Below are 13,139 nucleotides of genomic sequence, written 5' to 3'. Positions count from 1 at the left end.
AGTTACTATTGATGCACGAAAATGCCTGTAACTTTCAGGGCACATGTTAGTACTGCTTACAATAAAAAATACATATTGACAATTACCACTGTGAGAATGTTTTCACTAATATATCTACAAAATTGACAACAGCATTGCTCATGTGCTCCTAACTCCAGTTTGGGATTATTTTCCTTTGCTCAGGAATGCACTGTGCAGCGATTTGGAACCTTAAGAATGCAGTTGCGGTATTTGTCCTCCAGGTGGCTCTAACTATTCATAAAGCACATCAATTATGTAGAAATTCATTAAGCTTTTTTGTAACTCTGTTATACCTGCAGTGTTAGAGCTCTAATGGGTTGATATGGTACTATAAGGTTATTAATAATAATGGATTGGATTTATATAGCGCTTTTCAATTCCACTATTCATTCACTCTCGCATTCACACACTGGTGGAGGCAAGCTACGGTTGTAGCCACACCTGCCCTGGGGCAGACTGACAGAAGTGAGGCTGCCATATCGCGCCATCAGCCCCTCTGGCCAACACCAGTAGGCGGTAGGGTAAAGTGTCTTGCCCAAGGACACAACGACCAGGACAGAGAGCCCAGGGATCGAACCGGTGACCTTCTGGTTATAGATGCGATTCCCAACCCCCTGAGCCACGGTCGATAAGATGGGGCCTGATTATTTAAGACCTCTAATGTGAGGAACAGGATGTTGAATTCAATTCTCGATTTAACAGGGAGCCAATGAAGGGAACCCAATATAGGAGAAATATGCTCTCTCTTTCTAGTCCCTGTCAGTACTCTTTCTGCAGCATTTTGGATTAACTGAAGGCTTTTCAGGGAGTTTTTATAATATAATAATAAAAATATTGTGTAAGTGTTAGACCCTGTTGGTAAATTACTCCTAAAGTTTTGTCTTTGGGATGAACCAGTTTTTGCCTTAGTGTACACATTATTATTATTATTATTATTATTAATAATAATAATAATAATAATAATAATAATAATAATAATAATAATAATAATAATTTTTAAAATTATAACTACAATTTCTCTTAAGGCGTAGTAACATGATATACTATGACCTTTTTTGCTCACAGCAGACTAGAAACTATCTAAATGTGAATATTTAACCCAGTCCAAAAGCCACACAAAATGTTCACTGGTCTTTTCAAGGAAAGGGATAAGTGTAATATTATTACTTAATGATGATGCTGACCCGTTCATAATAGGCCAAAATGTAGTCTTCCTCTGGCTGTACAGTTTTTATGCTTCAGATGTTACTTGCTGCTTAAATGGCAGTTCCTAATGATGGGCACTCAGGAGTTGAGTCTCTTCTGCTTAATGGTCATAGCCATTACTATATTCTCAAGTTGGAGATCGTGATCATTTGGATGAGGCCAACAAAAGGACACAAGGCGTGTTCTGAGAAATTGAGCTCTTTAATATGCTTGTTTTCTGTTGTGTTCTTTTTATCAAGAAAAGAACACAACGGAAAACAAGAAAAAGATTATTTAATAATATTGTGATAGTGGGTACCTCACTATGAAAAATTATTATTCCGGAATTGTATTTATTCATTAGAACTTTCTAAACTCCAGGAAGAGACACAAATCCCTTTGATGTTGCACCAGGAAGTGCATCTCCAAATCTGGCAAGTAAAACATGTTAGCGGAGTTATCCGCTGTAATTACTCCTTGTGACAACGGGCTTTATTAAATTTTCCTAAATCATGTATTTCTGAGACAAATGAATAAATGACCCTAACCTTAACAGCAGTGATAGTAAAGAATTTTTTCTTTCTTTTTTATTTTTTAATTTCACATTTTGCAAGGGATACTGTAAGGGCTGCCTTCTGTGACAGGGAGTGCTGCAGCACAATGATTAAACTTTTTTAAACATCATACGCTTTGGCATCACATTTTAAAACATCTACATTTTTAAAGGTTAAAACTTATACTTTCACTGATTTTTGGATTAATGTATAAAGAGACTGTGGATTTTCCTTTTTTTTTTTAGAGATTTTGTAAATAGTTTCATCATTCTCTGTGTAAATAAGACCACTGAACTTTCGTCCTGAGTCATGTGTTTGAAAGGTGCAGCAGCTTTTATTTTAACAGCATGAATACATGTGTAAAAACAGAAAGAAGATCCAACAATTTGGTTAATCTTCTACGTATCGGGCAGGTGTCTTTGCTTGTGTTCAAACTTTATATCTACTTATAACCACATGGGAATGGCAACTGGCTGTATCTTACTGAACAAAGAAAAGCTATAACATTTATAGACATGTACACCAAAGTAAGATGACCATGTACAGCTTGGTTAACAACAAAAAAAATATGTGATAAAAACTGGGTCACTTCTTTGTTTTCGCTCTTACTCAGATGTGATAATGTCTTCAGTCAGCTCTCTCTCTGCAACCTGTAAGACACACAAAATACTTGATAATCATAGGTTAATAAGACAAAAACAAAAACATAATAACGTGTTAATTTTCAAGTTATTACTACTCAATTACCAGCGTAATAACCTCTTAATATCCAAGTAATGTCATGGTAGCAACAGTGGTACCAGTTGGGTAATAGTACACTGAGAGACAGTGATGCAGCTTCATAGAATAGAATAATGAAGAGGGACAGTGGGAGGGACTGGAATAACAACCACAGCAATATTAGTCATGATGATCCCTGTCTGTTATTCAATGTAGACTTTATTTAAACATTTAGGAAAATCTGACTTTCAGGGTTAGAAAGAAAATCGATTACATTTCTACTTCATTTCTACTTTGGCCTGTTTTCTAAGGTGGTGCTAAGGGAACACTGAGCTAACAAAAAAATTTCTGCTGTTTGCCTGGTATTTCTACTTTGACCACAAGAATATCAGCTGCTTTTAAGAGCTTCTTGGTTTTAAAGATGCCTTTGTACAAAACTAAGATATTACATTTCTGACCTATTACCGAATGAATGTCTGAAGTTGTACTTCTCGCCACATGTAACTATTTTGAGCTGTATGAGATACAGTACATGTCTAAAAGAGGAGCTTTAAAATTGTATTCTATGTGGCTTTTATTTGAGGTGGAAGTTTTGGAAGCTCAAATTATCACTCACATCTATACATTTATAAATATTAAACACACGTCTAACAAAGATACAGACAACACCACATGAGAAAACAAAACCAATACTTTCCTTCACATAAGTAATTCTGTGATATTCTTGCTCAGTAAAATACCTCCTGTCTATCTTACAACTTATGCTGCTCTTATGTTGCTTATATTGCCTGCATCCACCGTGCTGGCCTCTATGAAGATTAAAGAAATAAGTGAATTGTTTTTTCTTGTTTTTTTTAAAGACATTAAACAGATATAGATGATTTCTTAGATCAAGTTATTTAGTTTATGATAGTCATTTTTATTTAAAAACTTTGGATAAGAAAATCAGACAATGTGTCTGGCTGATGATTACATTTCCATGTGATAACAATAAAATACTTGTCATTACCTCTCTTCCAGCAAGCTTTGACAATGTGAAACAGTCCCACTGCCACCAACAGAGCACTGACTAAAATGGTTGAAATGATCCGTATGGTAACAGAAGCGAAATGGCCCCCCTCTTTATCTGGATCAGTTGTGTAATTTATATTTAGAGAATCTAAATAATGGTTAAAAAGAAAAGAATGGTTAAACCATCAAATATTGATTTTAAATTCTTCATAATGACATTAAGCATCTTGACAATCAACTTAAAAGCTCCTAAACCACCATGGAAAGTTTGGTGTACAAACTTAAATGTCCAATTTATGTTTCCACACTGAACATTTCTTTGTGTTAAAAATGCTAATACAAACAGATTCAACAGCTTTGCATGAAGAGCATCAGCTGTCATTCATATAAAAATTATACATCAACATTATTTTAAAACATCTCAGTGTCTCACCTGTGACTTTCAGCCAGCTCTCTGGTGATTCTCCAACTCCTGAGATGCTGCACTTGTAAAGCCCTTCATCTGACTTGGAAACTCTGTGGATGGTCATGTTTCCTGTGGAGCTTCTATGGATCTGATTTCCATATTTATAGAAATCAACTTTGAAGTTGGAGGAAGGAATTTTGCTTCTGCAGTTCAGAGTCACAGTTTCTTCCACCAACACAGGGACAGCAGGACTCTCCAGGATCACAGGACCAGCTAAAAGAAATGCATTTGATAATTAAATACATGAGATTAAATTTAATCGAAATATATCATAAAATATTGTTCTTTCTTCAAATATACCAGTGAAAGAGAGGTTAATAATGTTGCTTCTTCTCCCTCCTTCAGTCTCATACCAGTACTCTCCACTGTTGTCTGCATAAACAATTTGAATGGAGCAGGATGATCCTGTTGGAGTCTTCTTGTTAGTTTTACTACATGTTTCTATTTTTCCTTTAATTCTATGCACAACTTCACAATAATCGACTCCTTCACAATAAAATGTCACTGATTCATATTCAAAGAACTGCAATCTGTTTGGAACAACACGAAGAGGAACTGCATCTGAAACAAAGAAAAAAGAAAGACTCAGTTTAAAGTTTAGAGTTTTACCACTAAAATTGGCACACTGCACTTCAACAGTAAACAAATAAAACAGTAAATAAAACAGTAAAAAAAAAAAAAAGTCACAAAACCATTTCTTTCTCCCACAATTTTTTTTTACTTTTCTCCAGTTGGTTAGCTCATCCATAATGTAATATTATAACTTTGATATAAACAAGCAAAGAGCTGGTACTCACCAAATTCCTGATCCTGCACACCCAAGATAATCATGATGGCCATCACTAAAGAGAGATGAAAGAGCTTCAGAGTTACCAAAACATGTGCTGTATAATTACTAACTATACTAAAGTACTATGACATCTCATACGCAGACCATAAAAATACATTAGCCTACTTTTTTAACCTAAAATATAAATAAAACTGTCATATTTTTGATTGAAAATTACACTCCAAATTTTATAATAATGTAGAAATAGATTAGAAAAGTAAACAGAAAGTACTCACACAGTCTGATGCAGAGAGCTCTGATCTCCATGTCGTCTTGATGTAGATGGAAGACTTAACAATAGTGAGCAGGGGTATCTCTTTGCTACTAAAAGTATTTTAATATTAATTAAAATGTTTTAGGACTTAATGCTATTATATAGTTTTACAATAGAAGTGTTGGTAAATATGCTGAGTGTCTTTTGCATCAAGTCAAGCCTCACTGTTTCAGTTCACTGTCAGTGGGCGGAACAACAAACCAGATCAGATTAATGATGTGTTTGATGCAGCTTGTAGACAGATTCATGTTTCCTGTGCTCAGTTTGGTGAACTGTGCAGAAATATGTCACAAATGTAGAAATATCTTCTAGGGCTTCTCAGCCCACTCAGGCAATCTACTGACAAACATATTTTTTATTTGGCATTTATTAATTTGTTAAGGTTCCTCAGCGTGAAACTTTTTAAACAACACAGTAGTTTAACAACATTACAAACTTAAACAGAATCACAAAGTAACATTTTCTTCAATGCAATCATTAACATTAACACAACCTTATTACCATGAGATCCAAGGTAATGATTTGGCTGGTGTGCAAACCACTATCTAAATACTGATATGCGACAGATATATAGAACTAGTGTACTTTACTTTGTTAGATGAGTTCTATTTAAGTGAGTCAGTAAATCTGGTAGTAACCAGGCTTGGGTGTGACTTGTGAAACCAAAAACTTATTTAAACTTAATGAGTCATTTCTTGTCAAATATTTTTTTAAACATTGTGTTTTGTCTGGTACTAGATCATATTTCAGTTAGAGGCATGCTTGTTATGCTGACCTCAAACGTGATGTGTCTGGGGAAAAAAGTAAACCAACAGTTTTAGATTAGTGGTTGACCACAGTGAGTATCAGCATGTACAAGCTGTAACAACTCATTTCTTGTAAACAGGATCAATACATTTCAAAAGACAGCAGATGGACTAAGTCAGGTGTTTTTATTGGCATTCAAACCTCATATGTACTTATAAATATGTGGGTCTTGCAGCCAGCTGTGTCTAACTGACAAGAGACAAGATATTCTAAATTATACACATGCAAACCAAACCCAACTCCCAAATGTTCAATTACAAAAACAATATGTAAGTAATCTGGATTACTTTATTCTTCTCAATCTCACTGAGATGTAATTATATTTTCAGTCAGTTCACTCTGCAACCTGTAAGATAGTATGTGGTATCTGCCTGCACCTCCAGAGAGTCCCAGTGCTATGGAAAACATCATGCCTGGTCCCAGTGCCTAAGAAGTATCATCCAGCGGCATTAAATGACTACAGGCCTGTAGCACTAACTTCTCATATTACGAAGGTTTTGGAGAGATTTATCATGGAGCACCTCAGACCCCTGGTGAGCAAGTCACATGACTTTTAGCAGTTTGCACAACAGTCCCACTTGGGGGTGGACAATGCAGTGATACATCTGCTGCAGAGAGTGTATTCCTCCCTCCACAGACCCCAAACCACAGTCCGGATGATGTTCTTTGACCTCTCCAGTGCCTTTAACACAATCTAGCCTGGGCTCTGAGATTGTTGTTGGATGACATGCAGGTGGAGGCTCCACCAGTCCAGACTACCTGACAGGCAGACCACAATTTGTGAGACTGCAGAGCTTTGTGTCAGAGAGTCTGAACAGCAACACAGGAGCAACCCAGGGAACTGTTCTGTCCCCTTCAATATCTTCAACATCTATACCGCCAAATTCAAGTATATCACAGAAACCTGTCTCCTCCAGAAATTCTCTGATTATTGGAAAAGTGTGGGGATGGGAAGGGAAGAGGAGTACAGAGTACAGAGGACAGATTGAGCGCTTCATGAGGTGGTGTGAGGTGAATCACCTTCAGCTGAATGTGGCCAAAACAAAGGAGCTGGTTGTGGACTTTGGCAGAAACAGATCCCAACCCTCCCCTGTCTGCATTGGTGGGACTAATGTGAAAATAGTCACAGCCTACAAGTATCTGGGAGTTCATCTGGATCACAAGCTATATTTGCTGTGGCGTGCTGGGGTGCAGGCATCAAAGCAAAGGACCCAAACAGACTGAACAAAGTCATTGTGAAGGCTGAGTTTGTTGTTGGCATGAAGTTCGCCACCCTGGAGGAGGTGATCAGTGATAGAATGCTCCCACCCCCTCCATAACACACTGGACAATCCGAAGAGCAGTTTCAGCAACAGGTTCCTTCAACCTCGCTATCTGTTGGAAGGTCATCCCTTCCTACTGCTATCTGACTCTTTCCGCACATATGTGGAAAAGAATTAATTACACCTCAATGCACCCTGTCACTTCTCTATATTTATCTATCTTAATATTTACCTATCATCACTCTGTTTCTACACTCATTTTCTTGACTGCTTCTTGTTTGTTGTATATTTGCTGCTATGACAACTCAATTTCCCTCTGGGATTAATAAAGTTTCTCTGATTCTGAATTTATTGCAGTGAGAGCAAACTTTTGAACATTTGGTTTGTCTTTTTCACTGAGTAGCAGATTCCCTGTGTATTACTGTGTGTATACTGCATGGTGCTCCTATGTGATCAAGATGGTTTCGAAAGGTTTGTCATACCTGCTCAATATTTTGAATTGTATGTCCATTTCTGTCTTCATCTCAGTGCTTTGAAAATTTAGCACCATCTTCAGATTTTGGGGGTTCAAGCAATAGTCAGCAGGAGTGGCCCTCCTTAGTTTCTTATGTTTCCTGTCCTGCACAGGAACATTTCGAGCATGTTTCTTATAAGGTGAAATTGGAGATATGTGCATCCCTATATTTCATATCATTATTTGTCATCGATTGCAAACTAAAGGTATATCTTCAGAAAGGGCCTGCATTTAGAGCTAGTAAACCTCTGTCTGTGCTGTTTCATGGTGATTTTTCAAAGATCAAAGGTCACTAAATAGGTCGGTAAGTTGTACCTCTAGAGCCTTACAATCCAATTACAATCATTTATTTATTAAGAGGCTTAACATTGTAAGGTAACACCCTACAAATATAAAGAACTTTCCTCCTTCTCATCTTCAACTGGACTGCGGGCCATCAGCGATATTTTCTTTCTGTATCTGTTTCAGTTCTACATCTCCCCATATTTATGTGCTTGCTCAAATCATGTTTGACCTACCTCACGACTTCTGCTTTCACACAGTCTGACCAAAAAATGTAGAAATTCACATAATTATTTTGGCTTTGTTTGAAGAGAAGTTGCAGCATGAAGTCACCACTTATTTTGTCTCAGTTCTAGACCACAGTTAAAGTCAGTTAAAGTCATCCTCAGTATCAAACTTGGCTGTTATATTTCATTGTTGACCACAAACTCGGGTCATCTGTTTTCAAATAAAGTAATGTGACATTTTGACTTCAGCAGTTGACCACAGTGGGTGTCTATGAAAGCTGCAGCAGCACTTTTATTGTAACAGCATTCATACATGTGTAAAAACAGAAAGATCAAGCACGTTGGTTCAAGTTCAACTTCTACATATCAGGCAGGCGCTTGTGCTTGTGTTCAGTCTTTATATATACTTATAACCCCATGGGAATGGCAACTAGCTGCATCTGACTGAGTAAAAAAAGTTATAACGGTTTACAGACATGTACACCAAACTAAGATGACAATGTACAATTTGGTTAACAACAAAAACAATATGTGATAAAATCTCGTTGTTTTCGCTCTTACTCGGATGTGATCAAGTCTTCAGACAGGTCTCTTTCTTCAACCTGACACACAAATGAAGTGTAGAGGGGGAAAAAAACTGAATTGAAAACAAAATTACTATAATGGTGCATATTTCACAGCAATATCCACTTCATATAGTAGTTCCCAAATAAGCACGGTAAATGTAAAACATTAGGTTTCTGTTTCTATATCCTCCTGAGAATTGAAGAAAAAGAGAATCTTCCCATTAAAGTTTTTTTTTATGATTCCCTGCATCTTTGGAGCTAAAAGAGACCACCCAAACACATGAGATATCAGCGAAAAGCCCTGAAAGTCCTGTTTAGTAGATCAAGACCTAGACAAAAAAACCCAAAAAATGTTCATTACAGAGGAAATAAATGTAAAGGCTGGTTCTCTGGAGGATATAATGAAATCAGCATTTTTACATACCACATCTGGGAGTGAGTGAGTCGAATGCATGAAAAAGTATACATATTACATGTAAGAAATTGTCTATTTTACCAATCCCAAACTATGCATCACACATTGTGTGAATGCAGCACATAAGGCATCCCTGTCCCCAGTCTTACCTACTGTATTACGGAATAGAAGGGATCCACTGCAATGGGTTGGCAAGGACCTGCTGAGGACATCACTCTGCTGGGTCCTGCTTCTGCTTTGACAAGAGATTAAATTAAATGGGTAGCACTTTCTATTAGAAGTAAAGGTTTAATAGTATGGTAACAACAATAACATAATTTAGGAATTTCCAAGTTATGACCATGCAGTTACCAAAGTAATAGTCACTTCACAGCATGGTAACAATAGTCATTACAGATTAATAATATTACACTTAAATGTATGTATAATATGGATAATAAGGGCCCCAAAACTGGAGGTAATAATGTGGAACTACAGCTTGTTAATAATACGCTTATTGTAGAGTAACAAGAAAGACAAAAGAACATAATAATGGGGAAATTTCTAAGTTATTACGACTCAAATACCTGTGGTATTTTCTTTGTAATAAGCAGGGAATCTAATCTTACATATTTATTGTATTGTAGCTTATTTTGTTCTAATCTAAAATATATATTAAAACTTTACAGTTTTTAACTATTTGTATTAGGTTTAGTGTACAGTATATACTCTACCCCCTAAGAATCTCAGATATCATTTGAAGGTATTTTATTTATTTTCAAATTTTTGATGACTTAATGACAAAACAAGGAAATCATATATTTCTTTGTTTTATGGGTTGTCAAATTGTAAAATTCTTGGTTGTATTCTGCATTTTTTTTCTCCTGAAGAATACTTTGTGAGACAATTAATGCTAGTCACTGAATATTAATGTTTGAAAGAGAAAGTAATTGGGTTCAATTTAAAGTTGATTTTGAAACTGAATGCATGTCTGAAGTTGTATCTAATACCACATGTACCTATATTGAGATACAGTACGTGTCTAAAAGATGAGCTTTAAAATTGTATTCTATGCGGTTTTCATTGGAGGCTTTTGGAAGCTCAAATTATCACTTGCATCCATACATTTATAAATATCACATACACATCTAACAAAGATGCAAAAAACAAAACCAATCCATTTCTTCAGAAAAGTAATTGTGTGCTACTGTTGCAAAGTAAAATACCTCTTGTCTTTCTTACAGCAGAATATGTTGCTCTGCCTGCTTCCACTGTGCCAGCCTCTACGGAGATTAAAGAAATAAATATTTATTAATTATTTTGAATAGAAAATCAGACAATGTATCTGTCTGACAGACTAATTTTCAATATAAATATAATAACAACAACAACAACAACAATAATAACAATAATAATAATTTTCATTACTTCTCTTCCAGTAACCTTTGCCAAAGTGATACAGTCCCACTGCCACCAACAGAGCACTGACTAAAATGGTTAAAATGATCCAAGGTGTGGCAGCAGAGGAGGAATGGTGCGCTTCTTTGTCTGGATTAATCGTGTAATTTACATTTTGAGAATCTAAATGATGGTTAGAACAGATAGGAAGGCTTAAATGAGACAAGAATGGTAAACGATCAAATGTTATTTTTAGCTTCTTCATAATGACATGAAATATCTTTCCAACCAACTTAAAACTTCTAAAACACTATGGAAGTTTGGCACACCTGTTTTAGTTGTTTAAATTTGAAATTTAGGTTTGCACACTGGAAACTTCTCAGTATTTCAAAGATGCTAATACAAACGGATTTACCAGTTTTACATAAAGAGCATCAGCTGCCATTTATATCACAATTATACATTAAAACCTTATTTTAAAACATCTCAGTGTCTCACCTGTGACTTTCAGCCAGCTCTTTGGTGATTCTCCAACTCCTGAGATGCTACATTTGTAAAGTCCTTCATCTGACTTGGAAACTCTCTGGATGGTCATGCTTCCTGTGGAGCTTCTGTGGGTGAAAAATCCATCTTTGTAGAAATCAGCTTTGAAGTTGGAGGAAGGAATTTTGCTTCTGCAGCTCAGAGTCACAGTTTCTTCCATCAACACAGGAACAGCAGGACTCTCCAGGATCACAGGACCAGCTAAATGAGATGCATTTGATAATTAAATACTAGAAATTAAATTTAATTAAAACTTATTATAAAAAAGTTCTTTAATTTTTGTTTAATGTTTATTTCTTCAAAGCTACCAGTGAAAGAGAGGTTGATAATGTTGCTTCTTCTCCCTCCTTCAGTCTCATACCAGTACTCTCCACTGTTGTCTGCATAAACAATTTGAATGGAGCAGGATGATCCTGTTGGTGTCCTCTTGTTAGTTTTACTACATGATTCTATTTTTCCTTTAATTCTATGCACAACTTCACAATAATCGACTCCTTCACAATAAAATGTCACTGATTCATATTCAAAGAACTGCAATCTGTTTGGAACAACACGAAGAGAAACTGCATCTGAAACAAAGAAAAAAGAAAGACTCAGTTTAAAGTTTACTACTAAATCTGGCATCCCACACATCAAAAGTGAATGAATAAAACAGTAAATAAAACAATAACAAATATCACAGAAACATTTTTTTCTCTCACAAGTTATTTTTTTTTTCTGCTAAATTCCTTGTCCAAAATGTGAACATTGATATGGACAAGCAAACAGCTGGTACTCACCAACTTTCTCATCCTGTACACCCAAGATAATCATGATGGTCATCACTGAACAGAGATAAACGAGGTACAGAGTAACTAACACATGTACTGTAAAATTGCTAAATGTACTAAAAGTTTAAAAGTATTATTATATCTCATATGTCCACAAAAATACTACTTTTCTAGCCTAAAATATAAAACAAAGTAAACTGTCATATTTTTAATCAGAATGAATAACCTAAATCTATTAATAATGTAGAACTAGAGCAACTACTCACACAGTCTGATGCAGAGAGCTCTGATCTCCATGTCGTCTTGATGTAGATGGAAGACTTAACAATAGTGAGCACAGTTGTCTCTTTGCTACTAAAAGTATTTTTAAAATAATTAAATAGTTTTCAGACTTAATGCTATTATATAGTTTTACAAAAGAAGCTGAGCTGTTTTTGTGTCAAGTCAAGCCTCACTGTTTCAGTTCACTGTCAGTGGGCGGAACAACAAACCAGTTCAGACTAATGCTGTGTTTGATGCAGCTTGTAGACTGGTTCCTGTTTCCTGTGCTCAGTTTGGTGAACTGTGCTGAGATATGTCTCAAAAGTAGTGAACATTTTAAACCTTTTATAGGGGTCATGTCTGAAGTCAAGTCACTGAAGTTATTTTCAGTTACAGGACAGTAAATGCTATTATAGATAAAGTATTCTGTAATTCAAACATAGTAGATATTTATCTGCCCAATTATTTAACTCAGATATACTCCAAAAATGGCAGGGAGAGAATCTGTTCATGTATGATAATTGCCATTTCTGCTTAAATGTAATGGTCTGGAGTCCTGCTTGGCATGTGGCAAGGACTCCAGACCATTACAGACTACAGGACCACCAAACCCTCCCCCACATCCTCTGATGTCTCCTTCCTCAACGAGCTCAACAACTTTTATGCTCGTTTTGAGCGAGGGAACCCCACAACCACAACCAAAGCAGACGTGACGCCAGACCACCAACCTCTGACTCTCTCCCCCACCGATGTAGGAGCGGTGCTGAGCAGGATCAATGTCCACAAGGCTGCAGGTCCTGATGGCATCCCCGGGCGTGTTCTCAGAGCGTGTTCTGGGGAGCTTGCAGGAGTGCTCACAGACATATTCAATCTGTCCTTGGCCCACGCTGTGGTACCGGCCTGCTTCAAATCCACCTCCATCGTCCCGATACCCAAAAACTCCAACCCATCTTGCCTCAATGACTACCGCCCAGTAGCACTCACCCCCATCATCACTAAGTGCTTAGAGCAGCTGGTCCTAGCACACTTCAAATCCTGTCTTCCCCCCACCCTGG

General features: G+C 36.5%; 2 protein-coding genes across 2 annotated transcripts; both read right to left on the bottom strand.

Annotated features, from left to right (window-relative positions):
• Nucleotides 1–2,387: 2,387 nt before the first annotated feature.
• On the bottom strand, nucleotides 2,388–5,053 carry LOC113017454 (Fc receptor-like protein 5). Its single transcript, XM_026160604.1, has 5 exons — nucleotides 5,023–5,053; nucleotides 4,755–4,799; nucleotides 4,258–4,518; nucleotides 3,925–4,170; nucleotides 2,388–2,410 (listed from the first exon to the last, which is right to left on the bottom strand). Exons 1-5 carry the CDS (start codon nucleotides 5,051–5,053, stop codon nucleotides 2,388–2,390), a joined length of 606 nt encoding a protein of 201 aa, XP_026016389.1.
• A 3,696-nt stretch (nucleotides 5,054–8,749) lies between these two features.
• LOC113017453 (Fc receptor-like protein 5) lies at nucleotides 8,750–12,129 on the bottom strand. Its single transcript, XM_026160603.1, has 5 exons — nucleotides 12,090–12,129; nucleotides 11,833–11,877; nucleotides 11,362–11,622; nucleotides 11,009–11,254; nucleotides 8,750–8,754 (listed from the first exon to the last, which is right to left on the bottom strand). The coding sequence occupies exons 1-5, from the start codon at nucleotides 12,118–12,120 to the stop codon at nucleotides 8,750–8,752; spliced, it is 588 nt and encodes a 195-aa protein (XP_026016388.1). The 5' UTR covers nucleotides 12,121–12,129.
• Nucleotides 12,130–13,139: the final 1,010 nt, after the last annotated feature.

Source organism: Astatotilapia calliptera, unplaced genomic scaffold (assembly GCF_900246225.1).
Source record: "Astatotilapia calliptera unplaced genomic scaffold, fAstCal1.2 U_scaffold_13, whole genome shotgun sequence".
Taxonomy (NCBI): Eukaryota; Metazoa; Chordata; class Actinopteri; order Cichliformes; family Cichlidae; genus Astatotilapia; species Astatotilapia calliptera.
This window is presented reverse-complemented; position numbering and strand designations above follow the sequence as displayed.